Source organism: Scleropages formosus, chromosome 19 (genome assembly GCF_900964775.1).
Source record: "Scleropages formosus chromosome 19, fSclFor1.1, whole genome shotgun sequence".
Lineage (NCBI taxonomy): Eukaryota > Metazoa > Chordata > Actinopteri > Osteoglossiformes > Osteoglossidae > Scleropages > Scleropages formosus.
In genome coordinates this window covers 22,528,945-22,549,042 of record NC_041824.1, presented here as the reverse complement: position 1 = coordinate 22,549,042, position 20,098 = coordinate 22,528,945, and the positions used below count along the sequence as shown (strand labels likewise).

At 45.2% G+C, this 20,098-nt stretch overlaps 1 protein-coding gene across 2 annotated transcripts; it reads left to right on the top strand.

Moving 5' to 3' along the window:
* The first annotated feature begins 2,676 nt into the window (after nucleotides 1-2,676).
* On the top strand, nucleotides 2,677-19,819 carry nr1d4a (nuclear receptor subfamily 1, group D, member 4a). Of its 2 annotated transcripts, none has more exons than XM_029246443.1 (8): nucleotides 2,677-2,965; nucleotides 11,511-11,810; nucleotides 11,976-12,064; nucleotides 12,181-12,325; nucleotides 16,239-16,813; nucleotides 16,927-17,112; nucleotides 17,363-17,573; nucleotides 18,339-19,819. In XM_029246443.1, the coding sequence occupies exons 1-8, from the start codon at nucleotides 2,836-2,838 to the stop codon at nucleotides 18,533-18,535; spliced, it is 1,833 nt and encodes a 610-aa protein (XP_029102276.1). In that variant the 5' UTR covers nucleotides 2,677-2,835; the 3' UTR covers nucleotides 18,536-19,819. The 2 variants fall into 2 exon arrangements, with proteins under 2 accessions (XP_029102276.1, XP_018615652.1); XM_018760136.2 differs by lacking the exon at nucleotides 2,677-2,965 and adding an exon at nucleotides 3,063-3,771.
* Nucleotides 19,820-20,098: the final 279 nt, after the last annotated feature.

Here is a 20,098-nt window from a genome sequence, read left to right as displayed (position 1 = left end):
GCTGTTCCCCGGATGTAAAACTGGAGCGGTTACTGCGGCGTCAAAAGAATGAGCCTTAAGACGAATAGTTTGTTATATAAACCACTTAATTGACACGACTTGCCCTGGGGAATACTTCTGTATATGTCGATCTTAAACTGGCTGTCGTCCAGTTACATACTCAACGGAACTTTTCCAAATCGACGTTTGTTTTGAGCCCAGCCGTAAAACTGATACTAAGAACTGTACACCGTACAGTCAGCAGGGTTATATGACATGTAAACCTGCTGTTTACGGTATCCCTGCGATATACGAAACATAGAACAACTGTGTGCAAACACTGCAGTTGACTGTTTGTATGATTATTTATAATACGCACCCATGTTATATGTCAGACGTTACATTTTTTGTCACGTGATTGATCCCCTGGCCTGATATCAATCAATTTGCTCGCAACTGAATTCCTGGAAATTTTTTACGCAGTTTTAGAAGGGAGTTTCCAGTGATTATAGTTTCTAACGTTTGTAAACAGTGCCATCTAGCGGCGGAAGTTTAGACTGCAACTTCATGATCGGTCTCATTTCTGGGTGGCACGGTGGTGCAGCGGTAGGTTCGAATCCGGGTCAACGTGTGCAGCGTTTGCTTGTTCTCCCTCCCCGGTTATGCAGTCCAAAGTCAAGTGTAGAATAAGACATTGGGAAACGGCTTCGGTACTCTGCCCTACCTGGGAAGCCAAGTGGGTTTTCAACATGAGTCTAATTAGACACTTTCCAATGCACCTCTTTCCTATTACAAATATAATTCAAAGAAGTTTGCTTTTCAGTCTCCATTACTGTAAGGAAAAGTTAATCCAAGCAAACCTGCGTCTGCAAAGCCTCTCATATTTTTAAGCACTGATGTTTATGTTTAGCCAAGTTAAATAGATCAGTGACATTTGGTTACTACAGGACAAGTAAACATAAAGTAACACAGGAAGTGGCTGTACCACATTTTGGTGTCTTATCCAAAATACAGATTTATGGTTTATTCCAGATCAAAAAAGTTCTGGGTAGAGTTTTAAAAGGTATCTGGACAAGAACCATAACAGGCAGTACAACAACAACAACAACAACAACAATAATAATAATAATAATAATAATAGGTGCCACCTCAGTCATAGATGTTTAGAAACTCCTGGTTCCTGATTAAGTAATAAAACGTTTGGGTTTTTAAATTAAAGATTCCCTATGAATTGTGTAGTTTCTACAATATTCAGGAAAACACACACACACTTTCAGAACCGCTTGTCCCATACGGGGTCACGGGGAACCAGAGCCTACCCAGCAACACAGGGCGTAAGGCCGGAGGGGGAGGGGACACACCCAGGACGGGACGCCAGTCCATCACAAGGCACCCCAAGCAGGACTCAAACCCCAGACCCACCCAAGAATAGGACTGTGGTCCAACCCACTGCGCCACCACACCCCTATTCAGGAAAACATTTTCAAAAATATTTTTAATATATTTTACGAGTATTTCATGTAGTGTTACCAAGCATCAGTTTGTGGCACTGCAGCACTGTTACGACCACTACGAAGGTTTCAGAATATGTCTGGTTAAACCTGGTTAAACACTTACTACTTTGGGTACACATATCCTGTGCTTGGAAGGGATTTTAAATTTGAAAAAAATAAAAAACAGAATCAGTAATGAGGAATCAGATACCCAGGGAACACAGGCTTCCCTTACATGGTAACCATAATTTGTTCGCAAAGATCTAATTGCAGAGAGAATTCTAGTAAAAAAACTGTTCACTACCATTAATAGAAATCTGGAGAAGAAAAACACAATCCAGAGCCATAGAAGCTTCATTCATTTATTAAACCAAACATGCAGAATTCTTGCTTTATCTTTTCAAACCAGAGAAAATCCCATTCAAATCAAAATCTAGAAGTCAATACCTAAATAGAATATAACATTACATGGCTTCTCTCACGAGAGAAACAGGCACTGATTGAAAATTGTCCGCTTTTCATAATTATTCACATGAGGAAAAGCCAGATGGTAATTTTAGAATGTGTTGGGACCCTGCTGGGCCCTCAGAAGTCATGACTTCCCTCCTGATAATGAGGACCAAACATATGTTACACACTTCTGATCACCTTCAACACATATCATGCATATTCCGCGAAACGAGCAAAGAAGTATTTATTGCTTCACAGTCCAGTTCTGGGTCTTGTAAGTCTCCTGCTATGAACATTAGCAGAATTTATTTCGCCCACGAAAATCCGAACAGTTCATCTGAAATAGCCCCTGAATTGCAGCAAAATCACGACGACACTTCCTCGCAAACATGACTACAGTATTTATTCTGCCGCAGCGTGGCGCTTTATTGCCGCCAGTAATGCGTTTCGTTGCGTTTCCTTCGCTCGTACCAACTAGCGGTGCTTATTATTAACGTCTTTTTTTACGTTTATTTCTCCGAGGCACCTTGCACTTAATTAATTTACTCCTTCATCCGGCAAAGCACTCAATGTATCAAATGAGGGAGGCACGGGTCTTTATCAAGGGTACAAATGGAGCGGGATTCGAACCCAGAACCTTCAGCTGGCAGCAGAACAACCCTAAACGCGGCACTACCTGTTCTGTTGTGAGAATCTTTCCTTGCTCCGATCACTGAGCTGGTAAAGTGTAGTGGGCCGCTTATGTATGGCTGTAGTCAGTGTATTCTTCCCGTCGACTCACACGTTCCGCCCAATAACAAACAATTATCCTTCGTCAGACAAGTGGTTCGATTCCACTACCAATCCAAGTCGTAAACATCTGTGACACAAAACAACACGCGCCTTCTGCACAGGGTCGCCTAAGAAGCCACAAATGCGGCGACCTACATCACGCTGCTTTCTTCTCAGATGGTTTTCCGGCCAAAAACATGACCCAGGCAGGTCTCGCACCCAGCCAGAGCACAGTGCCGTTGACACGCTCTCCGCTCTCATAAACTGCACAGGTGAGAGGCACTCGACCATCATCATCATCATCATCATCATGGACTATGGTCATCCCGCGGGAGACTCCTCCACATGATGGTGACGATGAGCTCCTGCTATTACCCATGGCATGTGCGCCACTCGCTCATCCGCTCGCTATTTTGCATAAAATGTGTGTCAGTAGGGCAGCGCTGTTCTCCGGCACATGCAGCGCGCACATGCACGCGCGGCTTCAGCTCACGCCGCGGCGGAATTAGCGCCACCGGCTCGCGTGCGCACGGGCGTCGCGCGCCAGTGCGAGCGCACGAGGCGATGAGGGTTGCGGAGGGCGAGCGGGTCGGCGCGAGAAATCCCCAGGGTTACCGAGACGACAGGGCTTGAAGAAAAAAGAAAAAAAAAAAAAAAGAGGAGAAACAAAAGCGCGTCACATTTAGCGGTCGACCGAAAACGTGATTGATGTGTGCGGTGGGTGTGTTCACGAGTGGGAGTGTTTGCGCGTGTTGACAGCTCCGCCGTCACTCCAATGGCTGTGATTACTTCGGATTTCCAAACACCGCTTGTTGTCGACTTGCGGCCGAGCTGCTCACACACTCACTCTGCCATCGCATCTCAAGAGTTCAGGGCAACAGCGCACACGCTCGTACTGCTCCAGAAGTGCATTCCCACCTGGAGTCCCGGGAAAGAAGCCGTTATTCTCATGCATTGTTCCACTTTTCCATCACTACTCGCGCTTCGCGTCTCGCTTACTGACATACAGAGACAGAGACAATAAATAACCCCGCATTAAATCAGCTGCATTTTTACACGAGGATGGACAACAGCCCAGGTAAGTTATGCCAAGCTTTCTTCTTTTAAAACAGCAGAAGGTTTCTGCAATAAATGTAACAATAAACAAGAAATACATTAATGATTAACAGAGCTTCGGATATTTTTTTCAAGTTACAGTTTTAACGCAGTTGTTATGACTTGCTTGAAAAGTCCAGTGTGGTTGTAGCATTTTGCAGTAAAATTGTAACTTGCTAGTGTGCTTTGTGTTGATTAAAATACAGTATGAGTACAATATGATTCATTTTGGTGATGAGGGTCCTGACCAGTGCAGAGGCAATGGATATACTGTACCCAGTGGATAGTGAACTCGTCAGTAATTTGGAAAGAAAACCTGGAAAGTGCTCTTGCTGTTCATAAAGCTGTGATGAAGGCAGGGATGAGTGCGATACTGAACGAGATACTGAACGCAGGAATCCTACAGAGAGGTGTTATCGGAGAGCTGGAGGGAGAACCCTGTACACATGCCTGGATCGATGTGTACCCTGTAAAACCACCGAACACTGTTCACGTGTGCCGACTGTCATGAGCCCGTTACACCACACCAGATGAATAGAGAAGTACAGTAATGGTGGATAAGTTATATCAAATATCACTGGGCACTGTTTCCAAACAGGGTACTTGGTAAGTGTGCAGTTTGTTAATTTTCCCGGTGATGTACAGCTCACGATTCTCTACGGAATGCATTTTCCTGTTTTTAAGCTCAGCATAGTATTGCAGGTGCGGTGGCATAAGGTACCCCTTGCGCTCTCCCCACACTCCCTACCTCTGTAAACAAACTCACATGCAGCTACGGCCTGATCGACTCGCGGTCGAACTTTCTGCATCGCTGCCACTTGAGTTGTATCATTTATTGATTGTTCTATTATAGGTGTAACGATGTGCCCAACCAGTGTTCGATCAAGCCTAGTTATATATAATAACTCAGTTGGGTACTCTTGCTGTTTTTCATTCCACCCCCCCCCCCCCATTATCTAACCCCCCAGTGATGTACTGTTATATCTGTATGCGCTTCCAGGAATTACACTGGTGTCTAAGCAGAGTAAACCCAGTCAAGCAGTAGAGTTTTTAATCTTCGTTAACAACACAAGGTCAGAAACTTTCCTCTCCTGTTACAGACCAGCTGGTAGTGCAGTGGGTACAGTTACTGCTTTTGGACCCAAAGGTCACAGGTTCAAATCAACCTCCAGCTGCAATACCCTCGAGCAAGGTACTTACCCTAGTGCTCCAGTAAAAATGACCCAGGTGTATAAACGGCCAAATAATTGTAGGTCACTTTGGAGAAAAGTGGCTAGTCAAGTGGCTAGTGATTTATTTACAAAGCTGTAGTCATGTTCAAATGCTGGTGACCAAACCTCGATGTCGTGCTGAGACGTTTGAACACACCAGCCTCCAGCATGTGAAGTAAAGATCAGAATTAACCCTGTAAACCTAAGAGTACTTATTTCAGTGACTGCAGCCATGGGTATAAAATGAGTCACACCTTCTGGGGTTATTTTGCATTTTGATTTGCATGTATTTTTCATTTGGTTAACCAAATAAACATCATAGCAATACAATCTGACAGATTTAACTAATTCCCAGTTATCTCAACTGGCTGAAGAGCAGTGAAGTCTTTTTGTTTTAGTCAGATATCTAATGCTGGAAACATAATTTATATGCATAACCAATCGAATTTGAACCACAGTGACTCACACATAAACAAGCAGGGAAATGTCAGTGCTTTTCAATTTTGCACCTAAACATGTGTGAAATATATGCAATGACAGAGCACGCTCCATGTACATGGTGGATGCAAGCCTACTTTTCCACTTGAAGGAGCTTAGAGATCAAAGAATCTTTCAGATCAAGGGAATCTCAAAGACTGGAGTATTTCTGTGTAATGGGTTATGAGTTTATGGGGCAACCAAATGGAAGTTAAAAAGATATAGTAGGTTATGGAAGGCCTGAAAGTCAGAGTCCATGAGCTGAAGTGACTCAGAAGTCCAAAAGTTGAACGCCTACAAATCGACAGAGATACCATCAGTGGAGTTATCAGTTTTTCAGCCGTGGTTTCAGTTTTGTCTGAATGTTAATGTTCATTTTTGTAGATATTTGGTTTAAGTGTGACTTGCGCTAGATCATTGCATCTGATGAACAGATATTTTCTTGATGCTTCTTGGTGACCAGGAGTGTTTTAGGGGGTTTCATATGGCACTTGATTTTGGGTCTGCTGAACCTAGTAGATTTACTAGAGAAAGCTAGTGTATACTACCATTGCGGGTAATAGCTTGGCAAAGGGTTATGTCTTTCCTTGAGAAATGATATATATAATTTTTTATAATTATTCACGGTAACTGGGAATAAATGTATTGTGAACAAAATAGATATTTTATAATGAGGAAATGGTTAATCTAATGCATTCTGTGAGTCACTTACAGCACGCCACTGCGTGCACAGATGACTCTGTCTTCCCAACTGCCACCACATTGATCTGTTTCATCTGCCGGTTTAATTATGCAGCGAAGCCGGTAATTCCTGCAAGATGTGCCTGCCGGTGGTCGCGCGCCGCCTTCCTCCGCGAGGCGAGCGCTCGCTCGACTCGCTTCGCTCATCAGCGTCACGTGGACGCACTCCTACAGCCGCGTGCCGCGCGTGATCGCGAACCAACCCCCCCGCCCCGCGAACGAAGGAGTCTCCCTTTTTCACGCTGCCTGGCTGCGATGGGGAAGGGCGAGGCTGGTCAGTGGGTCAGCGGCTTCGTGCGCTGAGTTTATATCCTTCCTGTCGCGCTTCGTCACTCCCTGAGCTTTTACTTTAAAGGAGACGTGGTGAATATTTTAGTGAGCGGTCGAGTGCTGCCCGCTCTTTTTGTAACATCTGCCTTTATCGTGAGCTGCAAGACCAGACCCGCCTTGCTTTTTCTTAGCTGAGTGGAACGTGACTGGCGCCGCTCGTGGACGATTAGTGCTGAACCCTCCAGGCTAACGTACAGAGGCACGAGCGAGTGTGGCGGCGCGCGGGCGGACGCTCATTAGCTTAATATCGGCTAAAGATAAAAAGCACGTAGCGAAATAGCGTGACCCAGCGTGTAAGAGCACACTGCGATGTATATGGAACTAATGCTGTGAGATATAAACGTAATAAAACGTGTTTCCACCTACTTTGCTACCTGTGTGTGTGGGGGGGATTTTTGCTGAAGTCGAGCAGTAAGCACAATTACTGCCCCTTACTTAGCGAACCGTCACAAGGCTCGAAGGAGGTCGAAGTTTCCAGCAATTCATCCAGAAAGCCAGTGAACGTATTCGCAGGGGTCCACATATTATTTTTACACTGAGGGGACATGTCCCCCCAACAGCCCTGCAACGACCATCGGTCCAACGATACATCGGTTCATTCTTGTCTTTTTTTGTTTTCTGAAGCTTCTCCTATGTAGTCGAAAACGATGGAAATTAAACAGTCCATTCATAGACGTCCTTGTCCCTTCAAAAACACATTCTAGACACAAAAATGAATCTGCAACTAACCATGGCATGTGTACAGTACAGAACTCGTATGTGTGATAAAGAGGGTCACTGGTTTTCAGAAAACTTTGCAAAACAATACATGATTCTGTCCCAGTTCCTTAACCACAGCATGTTTTTTTAAAAAAAAAAAAAAAAAGTTTCGCATGCTGACTCAAATCTTTTATGTTAAATCACTTTAATGGTATGAATTGAGTTCACACCTACATGTTGCTCCCCTTTCCAGTCAGTTTTGAATGAATCCATGTGAAACGGGGCAAAAGCTGGCTGCAAACGCACATTGCGGCCGCACGCTTCGAGGGCAGAAGCGCGCAGGCTGGGATTAGCGGTTACTGCCAAGCCAAGCCGACTTTCTGGTGGCCTGGCACAGAGCAGAGCGAGCAGGACAGGGAGAGGAAGGTGGAAAGGGAAGGAGCCTTGTTGTGCCGGCAACATGCTCACGTTTCCCTGCCTGCCCCCGGTACTCGCTGCCAGATTAGCGCCCGCACGAGTACACTAAGCTCACGGTGAGCTGCCGGCAACCCGCTGATTCTTGCGTTAATACCAACGTTTGGTTTGACCTCGGTCTCGCAGCCTTGTGCCACCAGCCTCGTAGGAGCTCCCAGCGGGTGTGGCGTGCGCAACCCCCTCCCCGGGCACGCCGAGCTGCACGGGCCCACGCCCCACACGGGATGGCTGTGTTTTGGGGCAGCTGCCTTCAGCCTGGATGAGCAGGCTTTTCAGGCGTCAGAGCTGCCTCGTACCAACGTTCCCCCTCCCGACTGCAAATATTGAGCTTTCAATAAGAATACAATGCTGCAGAACAAGTTCGCTGAAATGTATGCTTTTGTGACATTGCCGCCATTGCCGATCTTGTCCCGTGACATTGCCGCAGCTGTGCAAATTGCAGCTATCTCGGTATTCAATGTGAACGTCAAGGCTCTGTCGTGTAACAAAGCTGCAGGTTCTGTGCTCTCAGTGAGAGATGATGTGGAAAACAGCCTCAAAGTGTGCGCCTCTCGCCTCAGCAACTCACGGAGAAGGGCGATGTGTGCGACTGGGGGTGGGCTTACGATAGGCATGGGCAGGGCTTGGCGAAGACCCAGACTCGGCAGATTTACCCCGGCTCACATTGACACTGCCCCATAACAATGTGTCAGCTACACGTGCAGGCTGAGAAATAAAAAAAAAAATCTGGTAAGTGGTCATGTATAAGGCAGAAAACAATAAAAAAAAGAGAGGGAGGGAAGAAGAAAATGTACCAGTATGGCTTTTCCTGACTTTTCAGGGTTGTGTGACAAGGGCAAAAAGCTTCACCCATTCCAGGGATGGGACAACATGTAGTGTTTGGGGCTGTCACCCTTTATAGAGATGGTGCTTGGTTCGGATCTCCTTCCTCCTGTCATACCTTTGTTGAGTAAGTATAGCCTGCACTATAAAAGGCTAAATCACTGTAAAGTTGATTATCTAGCAATTTATGTTGCCTTGAACAAGAGTCAGCAGAAAAAGCGTCCATAATAAATTGCTCCGCTGCAACTCCTTTTCAGTAAAAGTAATCATTGAAAACATGCTGGTGGTATCTTTTCCTCTGTACCTCTGCAGTGTCATTTGTAGTGGTTTTTGTAAAGCATGCGGTGATGTTTGTTCCTTCTCAGACCCATCCATCTGCCATGGAATGTGTGTTTTCAGTGACACTGACTTGAACATCACTATGAGCCTAGGTTGGGTGTTCAAGGATGCCTTGTTACGAATAACAGTGAACGTCATCTAAGACACAAGTGAAGGGATGATATTTAATTAATATTCAACCTCAGCTATATTATCACGTTAGCAGTTCAACTTGAAACTGTCTCATCGTAAAGCTTGAACTGGTCAACTTTTATTAGGGGGAAAACTGAAGCAGTCCAAAACCTCTTAATATGGAGTGGAAAAAAGGTCAACTTTGCCGTTTTCCCCCTTCTAAGATGGTTAAAAATCGTGACTGCGCTTGTCCGTTCTCCACACGGGACTGCGCAACTGGCCCTCCGCTAACTGTGTCAGCAGTCCATGTGCGCTGGCGGTCAGGTGTCGCCGTGCAGCCGGTTGCGGGCAGCCCGCCAGCAGAGGCCGTTATTATTGGAACCACGGAGGCAGGCGGCCCTCACGGACACGTGAGACCGTGTCTCGGCTCATCCACAACGCCTGACTGGAGATGCAGAGGGATGGGGGAGAACGAGAAGTACATTTGGGAGAGAGAGAGGGTGGGAGGGGGATAAAAAGATTTAAGCCCCCCCCTTTATGCTGCACATTCTGTGTATGAGCCCCCTTATCGCAATGGCAGGATTCCAGCCACACCGCTGGCAGTGAACTGCACACATTTGTTCACACAGCGGTATCGCACACCACGAATGCTGCGCTGCACCCCGGTGTCCTGCCAGTATTTTTAGCTCTCTTCGTCGTTCCATCTGAACGCACAATTATTCCCATTGCCATGTAATATTCTCAAAGTGAGGCACACGGCGTTGAAAGTTTTAAAAGGTGACTGTCCCTATCCTTGAGCACTAGTATATAGATGAGAAATACCAAGCTTTCAGTTTTAGATTGGTTTATAGCACCTTAGAATGTTAAGATAATTAATTCTGGTAATAACCAGGAAGAAATTATAATTTCATAATTGTGACCCAATATGGCAATGTGTCCTCAAATACCAATAGTGGACAAAAGAAGCTCATGAGCAGCAAGAAGTGACTTTATAACGTTTGTTTTACAATCTAAAGCTTCCGAGTTTGAATCCCACTCCCTCTGCAGTACCCTTGGTCAACATACGGTACTTACCCTGAATTACCCTTCTAAGAATTACTATGCTGTATAAAGGGGTATATAATTATAAGTAGAGTGTACAAAAATGCCACTTATACGGTAGTATCAGCTAAATAAATAATAATAGCAGTGAGGAAAATTGGAGCAGAATGAATGCAAAAAAACATGCGGTGTTCAATGTGGTTTTAGAAGCTTTATGACCAGAAAATAACTTCACAGGGCAGGATGTCATATCTGGGTTGCTGTGCTGAAATTGTTTGTACTACTTGGCAAAGCTTGTTTGTGGGTCAAGTGTTGTGAATAGCGAAGCAGTAGAGAAATTTAATACTAAAGTGTAACCTGTCATCGTATTTTTGATTGTGAGACATCGGTATTTACGGGAACGTTCCCAGCAACCTTACAGCCCTGATCAGATGGTTCCAACAGTAAAAAAAAAAGTCAATTTCCAGAAAGGTATGTTTTTTACCCGTGCCTTGGGTCCCAATCATTCCTTTAGAAAGACAGGTTCATGTAGCAGGTTGCAGTACCTTCACACCAAGCCATGTGAATTCCATTTTGTAGCAGTTTCTACCCACTGGGTGTTTATCTTCCCAGGTGGCCATGTTCCTCTCCAAAGGGCATGTGTTGCTGTCTTGCTGGGTAGTGTTAGAAACATGTTTTCTGGATCTTTCAATGCCCAGAGCTCATTCATATCGACCCTGCAAAGTCAGATGTGACAGTGGTTTTTGCTCCAAAATACTAGCATACATTGGAGACATTATTAACTTTTATATAGAAGATACCTTAAAAGGTTAGGTTATGGAGGTTTTTTGTGGAGTAATTCAGGGTAGTTATCTTGTCCACTGTTGCTACATTAAAAGTGGAGGGCGAGTTGAACCTGTGACCTTTAGCATATAAGGTAACGGCCCTAAACACTAAACCACCATTTGCCATCTAAGCACATGAATGGTGGGAGATTTCTGCTGGATGGTTCTTCTCCATGGGGGGTGTGGTGGAGCAGTGGGTTGACCCAGGTCCTACTCTCCCGTGGGTCTGGGGTTCGAGTCCCGCTTGGGGTGCCTTGCAGCGGACTGACGTTCCATCCTGGGTGTCTCCCCTCCCCCTCCGGCCTTCCGCCCTGTGTTGCCAGGTTGGGCTCTGGCTCCCCGCAGCCCTATATGGGACAAGTGGTTCAGACAATGTGTATATGTGGTTCTTCTCCATGACAGATGATGGAGAAGATGAAACAGGTGTCAATTTTCAGGAAAAATGGGTTTGCAGCATTAATGACATGTATGAGTTTATTCACTGCTGTTTGAATTTATTTTTCAATTCAGTGTATTTTCACACTTTTTTTTACTATGTAGAAGAGTGGAATGAGTCATCTGAATTCTTGACTGGGTGATATGTCAGGGTTCACAATGCCTTGATAAGGCTTTGCTTATGAATGACTGTTTCCCCGTTTCAATGATTTCTGCAGGAGGTGTGATCCTCTACGCAGGCACGTCTGGCAGCGCCAGCCCCAGTCCAGGCAGCCCCTCCAGCGGGTACCAGACGCAATCACCGTCCTCAGCCTCTCAGCCCTCGTCCCCGGAGGAGATCACCTTCACTGAGATTGGGGCTCTGAAGCACAGAGTGTCTGTGGGGACCCCTCCTTCACCCAAGCTGGTCTTCCAGTTCCCTGAGATCACAAGCACCCCTGGCCCTGGCCTGGTCCAGCCCAGCCTCTCCCACCCCATCATAGGGAAGAGACCTTGCGGGTTCTCAGGCACTTTCACAAGTGGGTGTTTAACAGACTGTATGTATATGACGGTGCACTTGTCTTTCTCCAACTCTTAAAATGCAGACTGGAATGCTTGTTGGTTTGTGTGTCCACTCAGCTGTTTGTTCACGTGTCCTCTGCTAATGCTGTCTGTGCCTCACTCTCTTTTTCACCATTTCACAGAGACTGGAGGGATGGTGCTGCTGTGCAAGGTGTGTGGAGACATCGCCTCCGGCTTCCATTACGGCGTGCACGCCTGCGAGGGCTGCAAGGTATGCATCATCCCGGTTATACCCAACAGTCCTGATTCGTAAAATCCCACGACAGGATGTACGCAGATATCTCCAGCAGCTCACAGTGCCCCCCCCCCACTCATCATCCTCTGCAGGGCTTTTTCCGGCGCAGCATCCAGCAGAACATCCACTACAAGATGTGCGTGAAGAACGAGAACTGCCTGATAATGCGCATGAATCGCAACCGCTGTCAGCACTGCCGTTTCAAGAAGTGCTTGTCGGTGGGCATGTCACGAGATGGTGAGAAGCCCATCACATCTCCACACACCATTCCCCTGGCCTACAGACCTCTAAAGCTGCACTGAAGAAGCAGCAAATCACCAGTTGTTCTGGCGCAGCGCAGTAAATAGTTAATTTTCGCTGCGCATGAATTTCGCCTCTCGTTCTTAGCGTAACGTCTTTTTTTCTTGGGATGTCATTAATCCAACACTGCAACATTAGTTTCTGCTTATCTTCTGCTCTCTGTTCTCCAGCACCACAAACGATCTCTTTCTCTTCTTCTCGTTGGTGCCTGTCCCCTTCCTACTTCTTTCCCTCCATACTCCGTAATCCCTTATGTCTCCTTCTCTAACCCCCCACGGACAGTGATTTATGAGCATAGGAGCTGTGAAATCCCTTAAGCTATCAGTCATCTTGAAAACTGCAGTGAACACAGGAGCTATTTTAAGAAACTAGAGCACAGACTTCATGATTACTGTGTATATGCCATCTCTCACCATTAATTCCTGCTGTAGGTTCGAGCAACAATAACACAAGCAATATGGAAGAGTAGCTAAGACCTTCTGTGCGAAAGTCTTTATCAAACATCCGCAGTGTTCCAGGGATATCATTTCAATGTCTTTACATTAAGCTCAACACCAGAAGGCTGGAAGGTAATTGACAAGTATACAGGAAATGAATATTTGGGCTGACCTCAAAAAGCAAAGGAAAAGAAAGAAACAGATGTGCCACAGTATATCTGTACATCTTGACCTACTTAGTTTAGTTTCTTTTTCACTTTTTGCAAAGTTAATGTTTTTTCGATACTGTAAATCACCGACCCTCGCGTTACCGTTTCATGTGGGGGGGATAACTGCTATTAGTTGACGGTTACTGCGGTTGTGAGTGTGGAGGTAGAAAACAGGGGAGTGTCAGGAGTCTTGAGGGGGACAACGATCTATATCGCAATTCTTGAAAGTGTTTCAACCGCAACCTAGAAACCTCTTTTTTTGTTGCACCCGTTGCAAAAACAGGAAAACCTCGTGTAACTGCCAGCATCCCACATTAAATAAAACGCCCTGATTTTTTGAGCACTCGGTTGTATTAGTGTGTTAGAGACACACAAATACTGATACAAACTGGCTGCATGATATGTTTTCATATGTAATCCTAGACCCAAATTCCAATGTTTTTACGACGTAATGCAATTATAACGTGATTGCCTTGGGGGGGGGCTTGCATTAATCACATGAGCCGCCCATTAAACCGCCATTAGTCAAGCCAGTGAAGACTGAGCTCATATCATAAACCCATTATTTGGAAACATAGTTTTTATGATTGTTATTTTTCCATCTTTTCTCAATGTAGATCATTCCTGTTTTTTAGCCGCCTATTTCCATGTTTTGATGGTGTGGGTGTCTTGATTGCCCTCAAGACAGAGATGACTTTGTAGCTGTACGATAAAATCTGGATTCAGGAGAAGCTGTTTTACTCACTGAGCCACCAACCATGACGAAGGGAAGTTTGACAGCTGGAATGGATCCAGTTGTGTGTATGTGTGTATAGCCTGTGATATACAGTATGTACTACATACTAGAGCTCCACTTTAAACTTGAACTGAAGAAGCTACCAAAGAGGAGGCAGAAATGAAAGCATTAACGTGCAAGCAAGCCCACATTAGGAGTATTCATATTAAAAGGGGCTTTTCTTGGCAATGTGGCCATTTAAAATGTGGTCAAGAAATGAGTATGTCTCATGGAAATTTAGCAGGAAAAAAAATTTTAACAATTTGTTTGTAATTTAGGGGGGGGCGCGGTGGCGCAGTGGGTTGGACCGGGTCCTGCTCTGCGGTGGGTCTGGGGTTCAAGTCCCGCTTGGGGTGCCTTACGACAGACTGGCGTCCCGTCCTGAGTGTGTCCCCTCCCCCTCCGGCCTTACGCCTTGTGTTACCGGGTAGGCTCCGGTTCCCCGTGACCCCGTATGGGACAAGCGGTTCTGAAAATGTGTGTGTGTGTTTGTAATTTCTGTGATAATTTCTACTGTGAACTCAGGCTTAATATATTACTATACAGTATAATACGTATTATATTAATACAGTATATTAAGAAACATGCACACATTTTTATATCAATATTTCTGCAATAGCATTTAATTTGTTTAATGTTGTATTCAAAAATAATGAATAACACAACATATGTTGTTCCCTTTTTTACCTGTTGAGTGTTAGTTTTGAACACTTGAGTACATAAAGAGGATTTTATTTCCTTTAAACTGGAAATGACACATTGGAATCCAGGGTCATATGGCTATTTAAAATTGAGAAAACCCCACCATGTTCCACCAATACAATAATCCATAGTCTGTTCAGAACTCAAGACGTTTTTCTTTTTTTAGCTGTTTATTTCTACAGAAGGAGGCATTCACTCGCATGTCAGTATTTCCACTACCTTCTCCTCTCCTGATCTAACCAGTATCCTTTTAATGCCCTATTCTTCATTCCTCTCTCATCTCCCTCACTCCTTCCCTCTTTATGCCCCGCAATCCCACTCTTTGGCTCCAAAGCCCCCCACTGTGCGCTCTTCCAGTTCCAGGACTAGTGAAACCATGACCCACTGACCCACTTTCTAGCAGTGGGAGGGAGTTGTGGGGAATAAAGTTGGGGGATGCAGCACACGGTAGCGCAGGACTATTAATAGCATTGCCAGCTGACAGTCACTCGTGGAGAGGGGGTGGGGAGGCGAGAGGCACTTCTGAACGAGGGTCTGCATCCGAAGGCACGGACTCACCGGGGCTCCATCACAGCCTGCTCCAAATCTATATTTTGCAGCTGTCAGAGACAGTGGCACCAGTTCCACGGTATTATGCTAACAGTTCTGATTTGCAGCGTTCAAATTCATCGCACAGTTTATATACAATAACGGCAGGAATTGTTACAGATTTTTTTGTTGCTTATTTCCACACATATATATATATATATATATATATATTTCGCATGATGATGCCTCTTATAGTTTCCACTATTAACAAAATCTGAACAGTCTGGGGATTCCCTGAAATATTTTGCTTAAGATGTGCCACTTGTCACAAAATATCGTGCCGCAAAATAATGTACAATTAAAGTAGAATCAAATAAAGACAGGATTCCATATGAATACACTCACTACTTTCACTCACTATCATTATCCATTGTAACATGATGCATACTTTGAAATTCACTGTAAATGCTCGAGTTTACATGATATTAACAATGCACAGCACCCACATGGTTGCTATTAACACCCATTTTGTTAATTACAAACATTAGTCCTCCATCCAGGAATTTAACCCCTTTATTCTTTGACTCATCAGCTGGCTCGAATTAACAGACAATAGCATGCAAAAATTAACATCATTCATTCATTCATTCAATCTGTTTTTATCAGTAACCTCTTGTCCGATGAAGGATAGTGGTATAAAATATTGTCTAGAATTATATAGAGTTTGTTCATTATTGAAGGCAGCAGTGTGTAAGGGTAGCACTGGTACCCCACAGCTCTGGGGCTGTTGCTTCGGGTGTATATTTGAATTCAGCTCAGTCTCTGTGGAGTTTGCATGTTTCCTCCGGGTTGCATGTAGTCTGTGTGTGAATGAGAGTGATTGCCCTGTGACAGGCTGGTGTTCTGTCCAGGCTGTCCTGTACTTCTGAGCTAGCCTCAGAACCACAGCAACCCTGCCCTGGGCACAGTTTTTGGTAATAAATGGATGAATCTGTCTTTTTCAGCAATCAAATAACTCATTGTCTTTAACCACTTGTTAAAGTAAGACTTTACTTTAGTGAGTTATTTACACGGAGTACACGCTAAACAAATAATTTTTAATGTTTGTACTATGAATGGGTGAGTTGTTACTACCCATCCTCTTGCCCTCCACATAATACCTCACTAGACATATATTAACGATGTTGTTTTCTTCTCAGCTGTACGTTTTGGTCGGATTCCAAAGCGTGAGAAGCAGAGGCTACTGGATGAAATGCAGAGCTACATGAACAGCCTTAATGAATCCGCATCTATGGAAATAGACTCCACCCCTCCCCAGGAGGCTCCACCCAGTCCAGGGGATGGCCAGACAGAGGAAGCCATAGGAGCCATTTCCCGTGCTTACCAAGACATCTTTGTACGTAGTCAAGATAGACTGGGCAGGAGGAGCAACATGAACATGAATCCAACTTCCTTCCAGAACAAGCCTACTCAAGAGAGCAGCTACACACATCCCCCATCACACACACTTCCAACCCAGGGATACAACTTATGTCCCTCTACCAGGTACCCAGTTACTACTTGCTGTCCAGCCATTCCTCACGACCCTTCTCCAGTTGCTATTTGTGACAACAACCGTTATGGCTACCTGAGTTCATCCAGTCAAAGCAACTGCCCACCTAATGTGGGTGCACCTCCTCAGGCCCGCTCAACCAATTATATGAATTATCCAACCAACAAGACTCAAAGTCAGTCTTCATGTCCCTGGAGACTGGCTCCAGGCACCAAAGTGCTGGTGAGTAAACGCTGTTCAGCATCAGTTGCTTTCTTTCTGTGCCCTTGTGTTCTTCTGAGTTTCTTTCTGCCATTTATTTTGATCATCTTCTTCCCTTCGTCTTTATCACCCAGGCATGTCCTCTCAACGCGTACCCCGTGTCCCCGGCAGGGCGCACCAGTCACCAAGTGTGGGAGTCCTTCTCGCAGTGCTTCACGCCTGCAGTGCGTGAGGTTGTAGAGTTTGCCAAGGGCATCCCGGGCTTCCAGAACCTCAGCCAGCATGACCAGGTCATGCTGCTCAAGGCTGGGACCTTCCAGGTGAAGCAGACTTTTGCAATTAAAATCACACCAGTCGACTGATTTTTAACCTCTCTGGAACAAGACAGTTTTCCCAAATAAACTTGATGGAACCATTGAGTTGGATCACCCATCCAATCTTCCACTTGCATGCGAAGCATTTTCAACTATTCATTCTCTGGCTCTGTCCATAACCTGCCTATGTGTTGTTCTAAACATTTACCAATTTTGTGTGTGATGTAACACTGTTTTTCCTCCCCATGTTCATCAGGTCCTGATGGTACGGTTCTGCACGCTGTTCAACGCCAAGGAGCGCACAGTAACCTTCTTGAATGGACAGACGTACCCGCTGGCTGCTCTGAGAGTGCTCGGCATGGGCTCTTTGTTGGATGCCATGTTTGAGTTCACTGAGAAGCTGGGCTCTTTGGGACTGGAGGGAGACGAGATGGCTCTCTTCATGGCCGTGGTGCTGGTTTCAGCAGGTAATGGACAGAGCTCCATGGTATCCCTGCACAATACAACTAATCCCCTTAAGCAGCATATTCATTCTTTTCCAGTTTTGCACGCTTATGTCAAAAGAATACCCGTACAGCAGCAGGACACAGTCTAGAGCCTGTCAGTCAACAGGGGATGTAGGCTTTTGTTCCAGCCTTCATCAGCTGCAATTAACTAAGCAGATTGTTGTTTTGCTCAAAATGGAAATGTAAAAAACCGGAGGTGTGTCATATTCCAAGTAAAAGCCACACCGGTGGCTTTAAGCTTTTAAAAGTAAATGGTCAACTCATCTTTAGTAAAAATGGTAAAAAGGCAAAGGCTGGAATAAAATCCTGCGCTCCGTGATGACTGTCAGAGCAAGGACTGATGGTCACGGTTCTATAGAACACACACACACACCTGTCCACAGTAGAGCTTCACTTAACAGAGTAATGTAGTAGCTAGAGCTGCTGCTTCTGCACCCAAAGACCGCAGATTTGAATCTCACCTCCAGCTGCAGCACCATTGAGCAAAGTACTTACCCTAAAAATTGCTCTAGTAAAATTACCCAGCTATATAAATGGATGAATAATTACTTTAACATTGTAAGCCACTTTGAAGTGTCAGATAATGTAAATGGATGCCAACCAGCCAACATTTATGACTGTAACTCATTACACACACAGTACCATTGGCTGAGAAATAAGTCATCTTGATGTTTGTAATTAGCTAAATCAGTCCCAGGGTGACACACCTCTGGCCTTTCACTCCAGACCGCTCCGGCATCAAGAACGTGGACGCAGTGGAACAGCTGCAGGAGGGTCTGATCCGGGCCCTGCGGTCGCTCGTCACCCGCCGACATCCCGGGGACAGCACTCTGTTTCCAAAACTGCTGCTGCGCCTGCCAGACCTGCGCACCCTGAACAACCTGCACTCAGACAAGTTGCTGGCCTTCCGCATTGACGACTGAGCAGCTCGCTCGCCCCACAGTGGGGTTGGGTACTTCCAAACTGAAGTGGAGAAGAAAATAGGTTCCAAAACAAATGGAACGCAACTGAACCTGACCAGACTGGCAGGAGCCAACTTACACCTGCAATCAAATGTTTAGAGATGGAGTATGTTCCACTTATTGACTTCACTCACTCCATCACATTCAGAGTGGGACCACCTCAGACCTCAGGGAGGATGGGGTGGGAAGGGCTTGGTTATATCGTAGCTCTCAGCTCTTAGCTCTGATCCACTGTTCACTCCTCTGGAAAAGTGAATTTCTGGAAATCCAGAAGCAATTTTTTCCACCTTTCCTGTCTCTTATTACTTTTCTCCCCTGGCTTCCAATTCACTCCAGCTGACAGCTGAGCAGACTTCGCCTGTGTGTTTATCAGGAGAACATGCACTTATCACCCAAGAACCACAAATAATAATAGTGTGTGTGTGTGTTTACGTGCGTTTCTGTGTTCTCCTCTGCGGGCATGTAAGAGAAAGGGAATAAACACACTGTACATAATACATACAGGTAAGACATGCACAACAACAGTCCGTTATCTAATGCTGGCAATTTTGATTCAAAGACAAAAAACAAAATCAGATAAATAAAAGTAGAATGGTAGGGCACTATTATAGTAATACTCACATTCATTGTGTTAACCACTGATGTTTTTGTAAACCCTTAGAAAGACAACGGATTGATGCTTTGGTAAATGTGCAATATTACACATGTTTTTAAAATTGTTTAATTCATGTGTATTTCTTTGTTTAACAATGACATCTGTCATTAGAGTGGGGTTTCGTTACAATTTCTCCACATGAACTTACGTCTGGAATCAGGGAGACACGAATGGTTGTGAATTTCATGCATGTTCAGTTTTGTAGTTTGATTTTGTTGTTCTAAATATTGTGGCAGTTAATGTGCTGCTTGTTGACAACCAGCCCTGGATTCGGCATGCTGGAACCCGGAGGTCCACGGAGAAGGTGACGCGTGTGGGGAATGTGGGGCAGGGAAAGGGATGGTAAAGAGAACGAAACACCACTAGTGTAACTTAGTGAGTTGCGCTGAAAGCAGTACGGCCAGTATGACAGTCACTCTTTACTCCAACCCTCAAGTTTGCCGTATAAATGAAGGTACAACAAATCAACTTTAAGTTGGTTGGACACAATCTTTGTTGTCTGATTACTGCTGATTGATTATATCCTGTTGTACATACTGTAAAATACTGTTCTTTATCTTCTTCCATAGAAACAATATATAAAGTTGCGATTATGTGCCACTTGTCAATTTCGTCCTTCATTACTTATACGTTTTGCTGGGGGTCCCAAGGGAGCATTTCTTTACCAGGGTATTTTGCTGTCCAGTTTTTACCCCAAATATCCTCAAATGGAGGGGGTGCGGTGGCGCAGTGGGTTGGACCGCAGTCCTGCTCTCTGGTGGGTCTGGGGTTCGAGTCCCGCTTGGGGTGCCTTGCGGCGGACTGGCGTCCCGTCCTGGGTGTGTCCCCTTCCCCCTCCGGCCTTACGCCCTGTGTTACCGGGTAGGCTC